The following is an 18345-nucleotide window of genomic DNA, read 5'->3' on the forward strand; positions in this document are numbered from 1 at the left end:
TTAAAATATTTCAAAACCAAAAGTCATTCTTAAAATAACTTATATTTTAAATGGTTATGTCTTTCAATATCCAGTAAACAGGGATTTATGGGCTTGGCATTATCAAGTAAATAGAACACAAAATTTCAAAATACTACAAGTATATATGCAATAATACCTTTTCCTCTTTAGTAATCTATTTTTCCTCTTAAAACAGATCATTACATTTACCTCTTAGTAGCCTTCTTCAGCAGCTTTTTTATTTCATTAGTCTTACAGGTGTGCTTCTCATGGATAACCACAAATGCACTGCAGCCTTCTGGTGGAGGTTCATCAGCTGCAATCTAATATTTCAACAATTATACTCAACCAGAATGCTTTGATTGCACTTCAACTTAAACTCACATCCCTTTGATTAAAATAACTCAACAGCTGCCACTGAGTTGTGTTTCTAATTAAGCCCATTCAAAATTGGGTGCATGTGAAAAAAGTAATGGAAAATATTAGAAGATTAAGACCTTATAACCTTTGTGACACATAGTCTATCAAATGCAGTCATGCTCCATAAAGTCCAAGTCCATTTATATTCTGTAAGACAGGGCGGAGAAGTCTCCTCCACAAGCTGAAATCACAGCCTGTACTCTCAGACATTTTTAATTTTAGTTGCTATCAGCAATCATGTTAATATACAAAGATTTGACTGCTAACCGATAAATCCCAAACAATTAACATCAATTTTTGGTTCTCTCTCCTTCCCATCCCCCCACTTTTTTTTTTTAACTATATTCAGCTATTCCTATGTAAGTGGGAATTATATGACTGCCTATCAATGACTCTGGATTCACAAGCTGAAAGATAAAAATGAAAATATACTAGTCTGAGATGATGATATTCCTCCAGAGAACACTTGCAAAAAAACCCTTAACTTTATTACAGCTTATTACCTTTCAGAAACACGGATTTCTCACTTTATCTTGAAGGTGGCATTGCTAAAAGGAGGAGGAGCAGCTTTAGGCTAGAGGCACAGTGAATTTATGCCCTCCCACTTTTTCATTAACAAAGCAGGTATTTGACTATTCTATCTTTCATCTTTTCAAATACTAATATAATGAGAGGGGGGGAGAGAGGGGGAGAGAGAAGTGCACTAAATAACAAATACAAATGACTTGGACGTTACAGGAAATTTCCTACTTAGGGAATGTCTGAAATTCCCATAGGATTATTTAAAGCAATGCAAAAATAGCACCCACAACCTGAGTTTTAAAAACGAACAATTCCAAAAATTCCACCCTGAAAATGCTATCCATACCATTAAACATGAATATTTGTTCCTGTCAATATAACCCGCTTATAAAGCATCACCTTCATAAATTGATCATGCTTTATTCCAAATAACATTGGCATATATTTTACTGAACTATAATAATGAACATTCTTCACTCTGCAGCAAATATACCACATAAAATCATGTACCAAATATATCAGATAATACAGTCACCTGCTGAAACATCTGAACAGTTGGAGAATATGCCCGTATGGAAAGTGCAAACTTCAACAGATTGATTTGCAAATTGGATAAAAATTGTCCTGCTTTCTTCAAGATTAAATTGTAATAGGAATGCTCTGAATCTGTTGAAGAAGAAAAAAAAAATATGACACTTTTAGTAATTAGCCATAAATGATGTGGCATGTCTACCTGTGCTATATAACAGGCAAACATTACGTTAGTGCTGCTTGGCAATTCAAGTCTTAAATGTTGTCCGCTGATAATTGTTTCCTTTCCTACCAATTCTAAAGGCCTAATGCAATGTAAATACAACAAAGATGAGTGCAATAGCACTGGTTAACATTAAGTCATTTTCAGCAATATAAAAATTGGCTCAAGACAATAATGTCTCTCTGCAGACCCAAACAGAAAGACTTAAATAGAACTTCCTCATTTATTTCTATTTGTCATGCTTATGCTAGCCTTTTAACGCAAATTTTGAAGGTTACTTTCAACTAGCATTTTACATATTATTTCCTCACATTTAGTCTGGGAACACTCCAACCATGCAACTTAAATAAATAAAAGTCTTCAAAAGGTGACATTCTTTGTGCTACTCTCTCATGTCCTATTTCTTCCTTAAAGACAGATGATAAACAGGAGTATGAGAATGGATGCAGTACGGAAAGTGGCTTCCCCCCTCCCTTCATATCTCGCCTTCTCAAGGCCAAAATTAGGACTCCAAGTAGGAAGGAAGGTGGATGGTGCCTGGGAATGACAGAAGTGATAAAGAACATTGGTTGGAAATAATTAACCTTCATTTATTCTTCTAGAGGCACATTCAAGTGAATATAGTCATGCTCTCCTTGGACTGTGAGGCAAAAAAGCCTAATTAGAATGAGGTTCTAATATTGTTTTGTCAAGTTGTGAAAAAGACCTGTACCTGTTTAGGGAATAATGCTCACCAAAATTTTAAATCAGGCTGTGTACATCGTACTATATAATATTTTTGAATACAAACGAATTAAGAGTCAGAGAACCAAAGTTGTGACCATACCATCCCTGTTCCAGGGGCTGTTCTTCCACAGGAGGAACCGCTGAAACACGCGTGAAGCAGTCCAGAATTACCAACTTATGGCCCAAAAAACCCTATATCTATATAGTCAGCATGTATTTTACTTACACTGATAAGATACTATGTGGAAACTGCAGTGACTCAAGATCTTTTTCATGTGTAATTCAAACATTCTCCTATAAAAGCAAAAACTTGCAGCAAAGGGAAAGTGAATTGCACGGAGGAACCATTCTAGCTGTCCCGCTTGAATTTATCTGTGTTCTTGGGTCAACACCTTATTTTAAAGGTGCTCTTGCTGTGAAAGTGGAATGATCATCCCAGAAGGAAATTCCTTTAGGGGTCCAAGAGGCACCAAATTTTTTACACGGTGTGAAAGTCACCTCATATGATTTAACCGGCCAGATTTCACCTGCCTCAGCTGCAGCAGATCTGAGAATTACTCTTATCAAATCATGAATGCAGCAATGCAAATGCCATTCCCTCACCATGGCCTAGGTTCCAGCTAAACATTATACCACATACAATAGCCCTACAGGCCATAGTTTTGGAAATGCCCATTAACTGCTCCCAGCACTTCTGTATGCTATTTTCACAACTAAGCACTTCCTATCTTCTCACTTTCCTCTTTACAACCCTTAACCTTCTTTTGTTCTTAAAGCCTCAAGGATCTCTTTTCTGCCTTTCCTCCTTCTTAAAACTCATTATTTAGAAAGGACGAGTTTGCTGTGATTCACTAGAAAAAAATAATCTACGATTACAAAAGGGTATGATCTACATTTCCAGAAAGCTGCCTTCCCATAAATTGTATATGATCATTACTGTCTAACGTTAAATTCAATGGACAAAAACCCCATCTCTTCTACGTTTTCTAAACCTACACATAGCTCTGGCGGAACTCAAATGAGATAATTTTGGCTTCACACATTCCAAGCAGCGAATGTAAAAGTTTTGGAAGTGGCAAATACTTCCAGATTGAAACGTCTTCCCAATAACATGAAGCAAAAATAAAAATTAGATATGAAATCTCTGCCTCTCCACTCGGCCCCAAATAACTTCCTATTGAAAAAAATGAAGTTATTAAATATACAATTCTAAAGATACCGCCTCAATAAAACATTTTTACCGCAAGTCTTTATAAATTCTTTGGCTTACAAATTCCAGCTGTGCTTTCAGTGCTTTATATAAAACATCTGACATTTTTGCTCTGGAAGATTATTAAGACAATGATGATTTTAGTAAGTAAAAAAAAAAGAAAGATAATTTGTCATGTGCTTTCAAAAATAATTGTGTTACATATTGACAAGGTCACATTTATCAAATTATGCATACATTCCTACCACTTCAACTTACATCAACATTGGTGGCTTCATTCAGACTACAACTGTACTTTAAACTTAAGCAAGATAAATTAATCTACATCAAACGCTATACAATACACCTAATGCAAAAGCATTTTAAAAAGTCTATTACACACAGAACTATGGTTTCAGTTTTGAAAATTATTTTCACATAGTACTTGCTCCTTGAAACTTTATAACTACTTTCCCTCCAGGCACATTTTAACACTGCACTCTACGCCAAAAAGTAAAAGTCATATTAAGTCATATTAAATTTCTTAGGATGTTACAGGCAACCATGGAGAAACAGATGTTTCTGGTCATAAAATGTGGCATGATAGCATATTACCACTAAATTCATTAACAGAGTTGATTTAAAAATAAATAAATAAAAAAATGAGACAACATTAATAGAATACAGCTCCAGATTTCAGACATCTGAACGCATGTTTATGAGCTACATACCTGTAAAATCCCATTCTAGCCAAGAGAGATACAGCCTAGCAGCCAACAAAACCTGAAAAGCTATTCAGCTCACTCTAAAGATGCCTAAATTTGTCAGCTGAATAGCTCCCTTAATTCCTGTGGCCAAATTGATTAGATTGACTACAACAAGAATGGAACAGCTAGCTAAGCAGACACATTTAAACACTGTCGTTTACTATCCACAATCTACAGCAGTATCTGGCATCACAGGCAGATAAAAAATAATTAAAGGAAGATGACCAGGACATTCACAAAAGGAAAGTAAAGGTCTGTATCGCAGCTCCTCAGATCTCATGCACACACAGCACAAAATTAATCTGAGTATACACTGGTGGCCCGCAGGAGAATTCAAAGTGCTGAGACACAGTCAGTAGGGAGGGTAAACATAAGGGACATAATTAGTCAAAAGAGCACAGGGTTCTGGCATCATTATTTTGAGGGATGGGAGCGTGGGGATTTTTCCAACTGCATAGATGTGTATATCTGTATCTATAGATCAGCTAGGGAACTAAAGATCTCGGGTAACAGCAGTTGAAGCAATCACCAGCCAGTCAAATCCCTATGACATTCAAGCAAGATGCCAGTAGAGAGGGAATACTTTATTTTATTGCATGATTATTACAGAAGTGCCATGCTTGTGAAACTGATTCCTCTTGAATCTTTAATGTTGATACAGTATATAAAAAAATTATGTAATTTAGTTGTGAATAATGTATAGCCTTCTAGATTACAACAAATAATTTTCATGATTGTTATTTCTATGTAATGCTCTGTTACATTTTTTCAGAGAAAATAGCTTCTCTATTAGTATGTTTGTGTGGGGTTTGTGGCTTTTTTTTTGGTTGTCTTTTTTTAATATGTATTTAAGAGATTGCTGAGAATTCATTATATTAACTGAACCACTTGGGAAGACAGTAAACACTCAAGTTATAATTAGTCGGCAGGGAACTGGCTACTTACCTTCACTGTGTTCCTAAATTAACCTTTTGAGATATAAAAGCAACAGTAAATTTAAAATGCAATCTTCAGTGTTTTGTAACTGTGCTGGTTTTAGTACAAATTTTTTGCAACTTTGATTTCTTTATAACATGCATGCAGCCCAAAATAGCATCACCTGCATTTACAAATCTTCCATAAGCCTGGTGGCAAGTATGTTGCATATTGAGTAAGCACACACAATCTTGCCCATACTACCTGAAGAACTCACTCTAATTTAATATAGTAAATCCCATCATTAACTTTTTCATGTTTTTCACAGTGTATAATCTCAACGATGCCCAAGCTGATTTGAGTTCATATTAAAGAAAGTGTTAAAACAACCAAATACACCACCAGACTAAATGCTTTACCGAATTCCACTTATATTGTTCCTACCAAATCCATTAAATTGCTACCTATATCATAGCTAAAGAGACCATTACTAGACCTAATTTGCTAAGGATGAATATTTTAAATGAGCAAATTAACAACAGATGTTGATTTGATTATTCTAAATTTAAAATAACAAGTTTTGAGAACTGATAAGCAATGATTTGGAAATCATCCAAGGGATAATTTTAAAGAACAAAAAGAGCCACCATATTTGATTTTTTTAAGTTTTAGCTTCAGTACTTCTGAAATACTCAACTGTAGGTTGGGATACAAATCTATCATCCAATTCTCCTATAAACCCAGTTTTTCAGCTTCAAATCTAGTAATTCTTTACCTTCTATGAAAGCATTGCTATTTAGAAACAACAACGCCTTTATTTCCCAGTTGTCCATCCTATCTACTCTTGATTTCATCCAGAGCAGAACTAAAAAGTCAGTCATCACAAACAATCCTTTTTAAGCCAGATCCTTTAATTTGCTCCAGTAGTTATTGTTACTTCAGCCTTTACGCATCATGAACATCCCTCTACGTCAACACATCTTGACATGCACCAGCTAAGACGGAACCCATTCTACCCCATCCAGAGAACCACCTTCTCCTCAGAGGCATACTGTGCCACACCACTATTTCAGTATCAGTATTCTTCACTCAGCTGACCATTTTATTGTAGACATCTAATGCAGACTTCCCTACTGAAAATGGCTTAACTATTGCTGGATATGTATGATGCTCATATTATTTCTATTTCATACTTAGTATGTTGACTTCTGTAAGGCGCTCTTAAGTTGGAAGACTCAGTATTGATGTGATTTTGTCATTAAATAACCACTTTCTTCTCCTCTAAAACTGAATCTTTCCTTCTCATCCTGTTCATAAAGAGCATTGTTTTGCTTGTATAATACTACCCCAACTATGAATAGACTTTTAGGAAAACCACTCGGTGCCAGAACTTTTTTTCCTGCATTGTAAACACAGGAGTTCGTTGGCCATTATGATAAATCAACATATACACATCAATTGCTTAGTATTCTTAAAGTAATATTTTAGTACATTCTCAAGGTTCCCCACTACCATAATACTGCAAGACAGACCATGCAGATCATCCTACTGGTAATTTATTTATTCTGAATCACAGAGCTTATCCAGGTAAAATAGGTAAAGTATGCAGCTAACAGCAAAGTTCAACATACACCTGTGTCACTAAAGCTTCAAATTTCTTGGAAAGTTGGTCCGAGCAAACAGACCAGAGATGGCTAATAAAACCCCCTGACACATCATCTAATACATCACTCTTCAAGGCAATATCAGCTGCATCTAGACTACTCATAGAAAAAACAAAACAAACAAACAAAAAAAGACTAATTCAAGTCAAAAGTGACTTCTGGAGGTCACCCTATCCAAACTTAGAGGAGATCTAATTTCAATGCTGTATTAGGCTGCTCAGGGGCTCACGCAGTGGTTTTGAGTAAGAATGGAGATTCCACAACCTCCTGGGGCAGCCTGTTCCAGTGTTTACCCAACCCCACAGCAGAAACATTCTCCTTAGTATCTAACAAAAATTTTCATGTTTCAACTTGTGCCCATTGCTTTTTTTCATATTACTGTGTAACTTCAGGAAGGATCTGGTTCCATCCTCTATACCTTCCTAATAAGAAGTTGAAGATATGAGGTCTCTCCTTACTCCTCTCTTTTCTTCCTCAGGTTGAGTGAAACCCAGTTCTGTCAGCCTTTCCTCAGAAATCTGCTCCAGTTCTCCAGCCACTGTGGTGATCCTCTCCTAGACTTGATCCAGTCTTTCTTTTAATGGGGAGCCCCAACCTGGGCGAAGCACTCCAGAGGCAGTCTTACAAGTGCTACATACAGTGAAATAATCACTTTTCTTTACTTGCTGGCTACACTCTTGCTGATGCAGCCTAGCATGTAGCCAGCCTTCTCACGCATACGAATTTAACTCGCTGTTGACAAGAATCTCCAGGTCTGTTTCCCAAAAAATGCCTTCTAGTCAGGCAGTGCCCAGGTTGCACTGTTGCTGAGATTATTCCAGCCCACACGCAGGAGTCTGCAAAGCGCCTTTGCTGAAACCTCCCAATGTTTCTGTTGGATTATCTCTCCAGCCTGCCAAGGCCTCTCTAATGGCAGCCCTACCCTCCAGCTTCTCAACTTCTCCTCCCAGTTTTGTGTCATTCACAACCTTGTGGAAGGTATAACCCATGCCACTGTCCTGTGCGTTGACAAAGATCTTAAACAGCATTAGTCAACAGTACTTGGCTCAACAAATGCTACAGGTCAAATTCTGCACCTACTTCAATTTTCCACATCCTCATGCTCTTACACAGAATGGCTCCAAGCAGCATTTACCACCCGGGCCTCTGTTCTCAGCAGTTCTCTCTGGCTTTGTTCATACTTCTGACCTCAGACCATCCCCAGTTTTTATCAGCTCACAGTAATTTTCTAGGTTTCTTTTCAGCTCTCCAGTTGATATCCCACAACTATAATCACAGTTGTTTGTACATCTTCTGCTTATACTATATCCTTTCTGAAGAAAGGGAGAAATACAGGGAAACAGTAAAGTAGAACATCATGTGTTGCTCAACACAAAAGCACATCACGGAATCATAAGCAGCAAAATGTTGTTTACCATGCAGGTCCCTGTTTCTTTCCTAATAATTTTTTTAAGTCTATCAGCTACCTCGGACATTGCTGAACACTCAAAATAACATTCTCACTGACCTATCCACAAGGACACCGCAATCTCTTTTTGACTTGTATTCAGTCAGTCACAATTGTTGAAGCATGCCGTTTCTTAAGTTCTCCCTCCGATATATAGCATTTTTCACATAACAAGGATTCATTTTTGTCATCTCACTGCCATTTCCTGCATAATCTTTCTAGTGTTTGTTAGCTTTTGACAACTGATGTAACATTCAATTTACCTGAAGTCTCTTCGTGTAGTAGTTAGGTCCTCACACTCATGCCTAAAGAGCTGTACTATTCTGAAATAAAAAGCAAAATGAAACAGCCTTACCTTGTTTTGAAGCTTTTTTCACCTTGTTCATCTATTGACCTACCAAGTAGGTCTAATATTGACCAACCTGTTGTAAAACCCGGTAGGTTTCCAAATTTTTCATTACCATGGTCATTTCTAGTAAACCTCTCTCCAAGGTATCTTCTCAGGTGGCTCATTTTTACGATTAATTTCCTAGATTTTATGCTTTGTTCCTCTCTCCAAACTTCTAACAACTTAATAGTCTTATGTCTAATCATGCCAGTTTTTTTAATCCTATTTTCACAGTGATAAACATTTATTCCAAAACACCAGTATCGCTGCTAGAAAACAGTCTGTATGCCATCTAACAGTATTAAACCTTTTTTGGTCATTCTTTACATTTTTTCCTTTAGCTAGCATTCTCATTTTAGTTATGTGTGGGTTTTTCTCCCCTACGAGCATACATCTTACATAAAACATGAAGTCTGAACATCCTATAAGCTCTTGCAGAGCCACCTAAGAAGGTAGGTATCTTGTAATCTTTACATTTCTGTTCCATATGGTAACAGCAGTTCAGTCCATCTCATCTTCCTTGCTTTTACAATGCTCCTACAGGTAGAGCTCCCAGGGAAAAACATGCTACAACTTTCTGAAAGAAATCTACCTCGTAAGCAATAGTGGAAGAGTTAGGCTTTACCTGACAGGAACTAGCTAATGTGTTAGCTTGATTTTTAAAAGTGCAAGATAAGATATTAGAACTAGCATGCTCTTTAACTTACCTCCTTGCTTATAAACTGTTAATTCTCGTACGGTTTCCAAGAATTGCCAAAACTTCTCATTACCATCTTCTGCAATAAATTCACTGTTTAAAAATAAAAATGAATCGTCCATAGGTTGATTTTGTCCAAAGATGTACCACAGTAAAAATCTTCAGTTGCTTAAAATAACAAATACCCAGCAACAACCAAGTATTAAGTATATTCAATGACCATCTAAGTTCTCTGCAGCATAAACACTGAACAGTGATGTACTTTCATTAAAGTTTTGAACAAAATACTACCCATCTGAACTCAACAATGAGAGCTGTAAAGCAAGCAGACTATTCTCCAATACAGAAATAAACACAATTTTTCACTTTATTTTTCAACAGGTATTCCAATATACAGTTATAAATAAAATCAACTAAGCACACAAACTTTATTTATTAGTGGCTAAATGTACAAATAAGAACATACACTCTGTCAGGTTATATTTTTTAATTAAATGATAATGTCTACTGTGCTATGCAGAGGAGGTCCCCAATCTCTGGAACACTTTCAAAGATGTGTTAATCCTTACAAAGCATAAAAGGTAAGGTTTGCTTTATTCCAAATACCATTCTTCCACTTACTGGTAACACTTTTTAGTTTTGTGGGTTTTTTTTTAAGGGAACATCAATTGCTCACACCATCCCAACCCCCCTTACATCTGCATAAGATATCTACTTGCTAGCATGAGTGTACTGTTTTCTAATCTTTACTTTGGAAGTTTGCCACTCCTTTGATTACAGAAGCTTGCAATCCTCCCTTTCATGGGAGTTCTCCAAACAGCAGCAAACAACTTTATAAACAAAACAACAACAAAAAAAGATTTTTAAACCAAACTGGCAGGAGAGCCGCAAACATGTAATACTGGAAAACATTTTCACTTCCAATTTTGAAATTATGATCACAAATTAAAAATAACATTCGAGAAAAAAAGATATGTTTTATTACTACAGCATCACATATTCGCTAATCCCTTTATACATATTATTTCATTCACCAGCAAAAGTAAACTAATTGGGGTGAGATGAAGAGATACTATTAGTCAGCAGAAGGTCGGAATTGTGTAGATTAGCCCACTGCACCTCCTCGAACTAGCCTGCAAAATATCCGAGGTCAAATACAAAGCAACTTGAGAGCACACTGAAAATCTGGGAAAGCCTGTCAGCACTAACCAGAGCATTTTACGAAGGGAGAAAACAGTTAAGCCCTATACCAACGGAGCACTTGAACGCGCCCTCTGACAGAGAAAGAGAGAATCGCAGCCATCCCTTTCTGACAGCCTCCCTCCCTTCTCCGCCGAGAGAAGGAAGGGCCCCCCCGCCCTCCTCCTGCCCCCTCAGCCAGGCGCCCCCGCCCCCCCCCCGGAAGACCGCAAGGGGAGGCTGCGCCGCCGCTCCCCTTCCCCAGCCTAACGGCCTCCCGCGGCAGCCGAGGAAGGGCGGCAGGGGGAGGAGGAGGATGAGGCGGCGGCTGCACGCACCTCGCCTCCAGCAGCAGCGGCGTCGCCGGCCACTTCGCCGCCAGCCGGGCCGTCACGGCCTGCGAGGAGGCCGGAGCCCTGCCGCAGAGGCAGTGCTGGACACGCAGGAGGGCGAGGAGGAGGGCCGGCAACAGCAGCGGCCGCCAGCCCGCCATGAGGAGGAGGACGGGACGGTGAGGGGCGCTCGGAGCTCCCGCCGCTCCCTCAGCCTCGGCGTGCACGGCCCCGCCCACGACGGCCTCTGCCTCGCTCCCACTGGCTGCACCGTACCCTCGCTAGGGGGCTATTGGCCAGCCTAGAGACCAATCAGCGGCTGACGCCGAATAAATAGCGGGGCCAGCGGGGCTGGTGCCGTGACACGCGGCGCTGGGGGCGGGGCGGCCGGGCGGCTCGCGACCCCGCGCAAGCGCGGGAGCGGCGGTGGCGGCAGCACCTCCCCTCCTCCCCCGCCGCCCTCAGGCGGGGCGGGGAGCGCCTGTGCCCGCCTGGGGTGCTGTTCCGTTACCTTTTTGTGAATTCTCGGGATGTTTTATAAGTGGGAGTTTTGCGTAGGGTGTCTCTAGCTTTCCTGTTAAAGGAGAAGCCGCTGGCCGGGCGTTCACACAGCAATCGTGGTGTCGCGCACACACACTTTCAGGGGCGCTTCCTCCCCTTTCGGGCGTTGTTTTTTTTATAAAATAATTAATTTAATTAGGAGGTACAGTGGCAAGGACAGCCCAGGCTAGGTGCCTCCAAAGGGGGGGACCCCAAGCAAAGAAATCCCTGGGCCATTACTCTGTGATCCGCACAGCCACCCCTCATCCATCTTTTAGTCCAGTGGTGATCTTTGGTCTGGGGTCCTGTAACATTTTACTCAATTCTTTCTCTGTGTCCAGGCCCGCGGGCTCTCACCTTCTTGATTCGCAGTTTCAGCCGAGGGTTGGAGGCTCCTTATCTTCTGGTCTGCGCTCCTCGTGCACCTGTGTCTGCCGGCAGAACGTGGAGAACTGAAGAATCCCAGACTTGGGAGAAACACTAACAAAACATCGGTGTGATATCAACATATTTCCCATACTAGAAGGCTAAACACAGCACTGTACCAGCTGCTAGGAAAATTACCAAGAAAATAACTCTATCGCGGCTTACAGGCTTTAGCAAATCTAGCTACTCATGCTAAGTAAAGCGAGGCAAACAGCACAAATCACACCATATTGTAACCCTAAGTAATTTATTCTAATTAAAACTTACCTTTTTTTTTTTTTTGGAGGTGCTATGATAGAGATGGGTTTTTCTCTGTGTTCATTAATTTTTGTGCAGCTTACAAGAACTTAATACTGTTGATTTCTTACTCAAATTTGATTGAAATTATTACACTAAACAACTAATACCCCTCAACGTTTCCCCTGCGGGGCTCTGGCGTTATTTGTGAGTGGTGGACACTGCTGTTGGTGACAGTGGCAGCGGCGGCTCACAGCTGAGGAGAGACAGGGCTGTGTCATCCAGGAGCCGTGGTGGCAGCTGCATTCCCTGGTGATCCCCAAACTTCCCAGTGCCTCTGCTTGTGCTTGGTCCTGAATGGTTGTTCAGCTGAAAATAGTAGCTAGGAGCTTACTAAGTGTGAAAGGCTTCATACGGAATATACATTCACATATACTTGGTAAAGGAAAAGGGAATTACTTAATTTTTCCCCCCCCTTAAAGTGAAAGTATTCCATGCCAATTTCTATTTTGAGATGTGTTCTGTTTCCTACCAACATAATGTTTTCCTGAATAGACATGAGCTTTGCTGGAAAAACAATTGTTTGAACCCTACCTTTATATTCAAACTTAAGATTTTTCAGGCTTGTGGTCTCCAATTTCTTTTTTAATCTGTTTTTGTAATTGCACTAGTTAATTCCACTTCCTCTGCAAAACTGCTGCATTTTCTCCCTTATTTTTCCCCCAGCTGTATAGCAAAGCTAGAAAAGCAGGTGCAGGTGCTTCTGAAGCAGTATTGTGGGATGTGAATGCGGAGTAGCTCCGAATAGTTGTTTATTGGAGGAAGAATCCTCCAGCTGTATTAAAAATAGAGGGTACCGCCTTTCCCAAAGAAAACATAACCCATGAAACGTGGAACTTGAAGCTGAAACCTGGAACATCTCACTGCTGCATGCACCATAATTTATTTTGCTAACGGTCACTTCCTGACTCCTTAAAGCTGCTGTGTGGGTAGCAGGAGTCAGTCAGGGCTGTAGTCTAGGGAGCAGGGTATGGATTGTATAGTCTCCATGTTAGTGCTCAGGACCAGTCAGAATAACACCATATGTACAAACAAAAGGAATCTGTTTGCCAGGTGTTCTCAAACTATGGTACAGAAACTCTGCCCAAACAAAACGCCTGTACTTACACACCGCTGGGTCCTTATCATCTGAAAGTATGATAAAGACATCCCTGAGGGTTGTTCATATGTAAATTCAGTCTGGGGCCCTTGTGTTTTATCTTTTTTGGACTTATTCCAACAATTTTGTGCTATTACATGACCTCAGATAATTTTCAGGTATCACTGGGAAACATCAGTGATGCCAACTTTAATGTAAATCAGTTGATTTAAGTAACCTTACATAAGACTGGTAGTTTTCATATACCTCCATAGAAAAAAGTACAGGAGTATTTCTATTGGTTCATGGTTCTAAGACCATTAGAAATACTATAAATTCAGTATCTTTCGTATGGATATACTGTGATATACTGTTTGAGCAGCTTTTTTCTTTTATATTGACCATTCAGAAGCTGCTGCTGCCAACAGGGATGTTGTGTGTATGGATAAGTAAGTTTTGTTCCCGTGTTTTTCTGTGCTAATAACCTATGTATGTGGACAAACTCTTGCATCCATGGAAAGTAAAAACACTTATGATGAACTGGTGAAAGACACTTCCATCACTCCCTAGCAAAGTTCAAAATGCATTTGATAGACTTACTAGAACTCTCTTTACACTTGTTCTGCACAGAATATAGCTATTTTATATGAGCATCTATCAAAAAAAAGCCCAAACAAACCCAACAATCCTTTTATGGTTAAAGGAGTAACTAGTGAGTTGCTTTTTGCTGTTTCTTTAGCCAAACCTGACATTTACTAAGCGTGCTCCCCATGTATATACATTTACCATGCATTTTTCATAACTCCATGCGATACTATGTATTTGGGATGATGGATGCATCTCTCTTACCCTAATCTCTCAATTACTTTTCTATATAAAGTTGCTATATTACATTTTGGTTGATATTGATATTGAAGAGGCTGCTATTGTTGCTTAAATGTGAATTCTTAATAGCTTGTACTTGTTTCATCTTGAGCTGTAACAATTTATGATTTGCCATGTAAAAAGATAAATAAAAGTTTGTTGCGACTGGTTATGGAAATACGACTAGCTTTGAATTTAGTGGCAAGGTAAAGCAGTAGCTCTGAATCACAGGTCAGATAATTAATCTCTGGTGAACTGCAGAAAATATTTTGTGCGGTTTTTATCGTTCTGCTTAAATTCAGAGATCTCCATGAGGCAAAAAGAATCTCCCTGCCAAGACATATCTCTCTCTCACATTTAGGATTACTGTTTTATTAGGTGCTTAAAATTTAGGATGATGGATAGGCTAAACGAAGTTGGAAGGGACCTCAGGAGGTCTGTGGTCCAGCCTCCCACTCAGAGCAGGGTCAGCTCTGAAGTCCAGTCAAGGCTTGAAAAAATCTAGGGATGGCACAACCTCTCTGGGCAACCATTGCTTAAGATGCAGTTCCGATTGCCCCTTGGAAAGAAATACATTATATTTCCATATAAAAGCTTTTGCATATTTATCCATCTTCCCTTTGCTTTGGCACCTTAGCTACACTCTAGCCACAAGGAGCCAATACACACTTTTCAAAAATCTGTTTCTTTATATTTGGACAAAGGCAGATTTTAGGTTTTTAAGCGGTGTGCAAAGCTAGAAGATGGAGAGCAGACTTAATTTCTACAGCAGAATTTTATGTAATTAAGTATTCCAAATAGCACTTGGCCATTTTTGTACGTATATTCCATATATATCTGAGAAAGCCCCTTAGTTCTCTGAAACCGTTTTTCATCACAACAGAAAAACAATTACAGCAAAATTTAAAAATTATTCATATCACAGCTGTGCAAATAAGAATTGATTATCATAGCTGTTTCAGTGTGAAGAGAGGAAGTGATTAATGAAGACTTCTCAGTAAGATGCAAATGTTTTATAGTATAAGTCACAGTGAGCTATGTCTATTTAATAGAAACAGTAGCAGTAAGTGCAAATAAGTTGAGCTTCATCAGCATATTCAGTTAGTTGAAAATAAAACTTTATTTTTTAATGGATTGAAACCAATTTTTGAGCTGAAAGGCTCCCTTTCTCCCTAACTTGGAGGTAATGTAAATGTCAAACACTAGTCAAAAGATGTACCCGATATCTGGTTATTAATTGACAGCCTCCTGCGCAGTAACTGCTGGCATCCTTTTATCTCGCTGCGAGATTGGAGGCCGATCTCTGCAGAACCTGTCAATGTCACTCCTATGTCAGGCATTTGAGGTGTTTCCCCGAAGACATTAAGGATGCTCTTCGTCCATTCTGTTGAAAAGAAAGACCGGCCTGGGTTACTTGATTAGCATATCTCAATATAGTGGTATTATGTAATAAACAATGCAAAATATATTTTATAGTCTGTTAGCTCTTCATTTTGATTTACAGGGACAAGGAAGTGAAAGAAAAACAGATGCAGAAGTAACATAAGCCTGATTTCATCAGCTCACAAAAGCTGCTCAGTGGCAACTTTTTGGCAATCGGAATTTATGCTGCTTTGCTATGCCTACGCGTGCAGCTGCAGTGACAGTAAATGGGTCTCTTCCAGTGTGCTTCTCTTTCCAACTTTTCATAGAAAAGAAACTGAAGCAACATTTTGCTTTGTAAAATAAAGACGGAAGTTACAGCTTCTTATTTAAAATGACCCACCTCTGAAATGTAAAGAATAGACTTCCCAGGCCAGATCAACACTGTGGGCACATCTGTGCTGCGCAGTGGGGGACAGTGAAATGTGGCCGTGATGTGGACTGCAGCCCCATTTGGATACATCGGCTCACAAGAAACGCCACTGCTCTGCTGTGCCAACAGGACAGTGTGGTTCTGTCGATTTCTGGACTGTACTGGCTCCTACTGTGCCAAATCTGAGCAACTCGCTCTACCAACGGATAAATGTAGGGCTTATCTTTAACATAGCAGGTTTTCCTAAGTCTGACTATGCTAAATCTTAGCTTATGGGATCAAGCTCATCATGCAACATGAGTTGTCACTTCTGATGCCGACTAACAACCCTGGTTGTTAACTGGCATGCTCTCGTAATTATTCTCTTATTCACAGAACCCTGTGAGCTTCTTAGGTGTTGAAAAAAAAGAACATTTTTCCTTCTTTCCCTAATTGCAACTTGTGAATCTGTCTATGTACTCAGTGAAAGGAATACAGGTGATACACAGGTCATAAAAAAAATTAACCTAAAATGTCCAGTAAGGCTATTAAGTCACCATTGTTAATGATTCAAATAATAGCCACATACTTGTGTTTTAGACGTGGGTTCTCACATGCAAACATTTAGGAGATTATAACTTCAGTAGGTAGGATATTTAAAAATAAAAAGTACTAAGTTGAGTATTTTTACATTAATTCATAAGCTGATAATGTGCAATGAAGTGCCTCAAGACAATTCTGGCCACATAGTACAACAGCAGCACCCAAAAAGACTTTAGTGTGAAGGTACGGGTGTGTTCACTGAGAAAATACAGTATTTCCCAGAACAGAGATTTGAATTGTAGGCCTAGCATGTATGAATCAAAAGGTGCTATTGCTGCATGCAGGGTGGAAAATATAAAGATAAAATAACTGTACAACGAAGTATATCAGTGATTTTTCCTTTTCAAGTCAGATCAGCGAGGCGAGTTCTGAATCCTTTCCAGGATACCTAAGAAAACATAAGTTGGAAAATTAGCCAGAGTCCTGAATGTGCGCTCAGCCAAGTCACCTTTGATAGAAGCGAGGACTGCAGAATCATGGCACACTGCCCACTTAAAGCCAAGTACAGTTTTTCTTTGAAGAAGCTCTTCTTTTTTAACTGGTTCAGAATTGCAATTGTATTTTCTTTTGTGCAGCTCTACATATAGACCGCACCGTCCAGCGTCCTGCAGTGAAGGCACACGCTGGGCTGTTTGACGCAGCAGTTCCTGGCTCAGGGTGAATTCTGGACTCGGCAGGAGCGAGGAACCACTGCCACGTGAGGAGACACATGCCCCTAAAGAAGTGACTTCTGGGGTAGTTCTCTGTTCCCAGCTGTGCATGGAGTGATGTTCGGGCCACAGCAGGAGCTGGGTGTCGGGACCAGCTGGCTCGCAGGCTGCGTGTGGCCAAGCATCCAGCAGGAGAAATCTTGTGTCTTTGGGAACGGTATCCCTCACTTCTCACTGAATGTCTTGCTAGTGCACCTCCAATGCAGGAAAGAAAAATATAATGCACCTCTTAAAAGGATGCTCCCCTCTGCATTATGTTGTTCTAATTTCCAGACTCTAATTTCAGAGAGTGGTGACACTTAAGATTACACCCTGTTTTTCGTGCGGCTGTGACTCTTGACTGGACAAAACGCTGGGCAGCCTGAGGGAACTTTGAAGCCAGTCCTGCTTTATGCACAAATAGAACAAGGTGACCTCCAGCACGCTCTTCCAACCTAAACTATTCTATGGCTCTTAAGTGTGATTTATTTTAATTAAAGCTTTGTGTAGCTAAAGTGAAACAGAACAAGTCATGCTGCTTTATTGTGTGAAATGCAATGGATTTTTTCCAGTCGAACAAATTCCAATGCTACTTTTTAGGTTTTGCTATGTCCCTTCTCATTGGTCTATCATTTTGGTAATGTTAGTAGCAAACTAGTAGATAGGTTTCTTGCCTGTCAGGGCTCGTTTCCCCTTATTTCCCAACTTTGAAAAAGCATACTTGCAGACAAGTCATCTAAAGCTATTCCTTCCAATAATTTATGCTGAATATCTTTAGAGAGAACACAAAATTATTACTTTCGAATAATGAAAATTAATATTTTATGTCCTTTTCACTTAATCTCAGTATATAAAATTTTCAATTTTTATGATTTATACACAAAGCTAATTACAATCCGTTGTGAAGACAGCTTTAAAAATCAATGTAAAAAATAACAGTTACACATAAATGAAAGAGAATCAAAAAGTGCAGCCACAAGCTATTACACATATAATGAAAATGGATTTATTGCTCAAGTCTTTTATTACCTTCTATTATTAAACCATTAAGAAGGTCCCTTAAGTTTAATCCAA

General features: G+C 39.4%; 1 protein-coding gene across 3 annotated transcripts in view; it reads right to left on the reverse strand.

Annotated features, from left to right (window-relative positions):
- UGGT2 (UDP-glucose glycoprotein glucosyltransferase 2) overlaps nucleotides 1-11219 on the reverse strand; it is a 90517-nt gene extending 79298 nt beyond the window's left edge. For 2 of the 3 annotated variants that reach the window (XM_063336471.1, XM_063336491.1), the window contains exons 1-4: nucleotides 11007-11219; nucleotides 9500-9582; nucleotides 1478-1608; nucleotides 211-323 (exon numbers count right to left, since the gene is read on the reverse strand). In XM_063336471.1, the coding sequence (XP_063192541.1) occupies nucleotides 211-323; nucleotides 1478-1608; nucleotides 9500-9582; nucleotides 11007-11161 (482 nt within the window). In that variant the 5' untranslated portion in view covers nucleotides 11162-11219. Of the gene's footprint in view, nucleotides 1-210; nucleotides 324-1477; nucleotides 1609-8667; nucleotides 8684-9499; nucleotides 9583-11006 lie in introns of those variants that run through there. The other variant, XM_063336481.1, reaches the window with a different exon arrangement.
- Between the last annotated feature and the right edge of the window lie 7126 nt (nucleotides 11220-18345).

The sequence above is a fragment of the Chroicocephalus ridibundus genome, chromosome 1 (assembly GCF_963924245.1).
Source record: "Chroicocephalus ridibundus chromosome 1, bChrRid1.1, whole genome shotgun sequence".
NCBI classification, from domain to species: domain Eukaryota; kingdom Metazoa; phylum Chordata; class Aves; order Charadriiformes; family Laridae; genus Chroicocephalus; species Chroicocephalus ridibundus.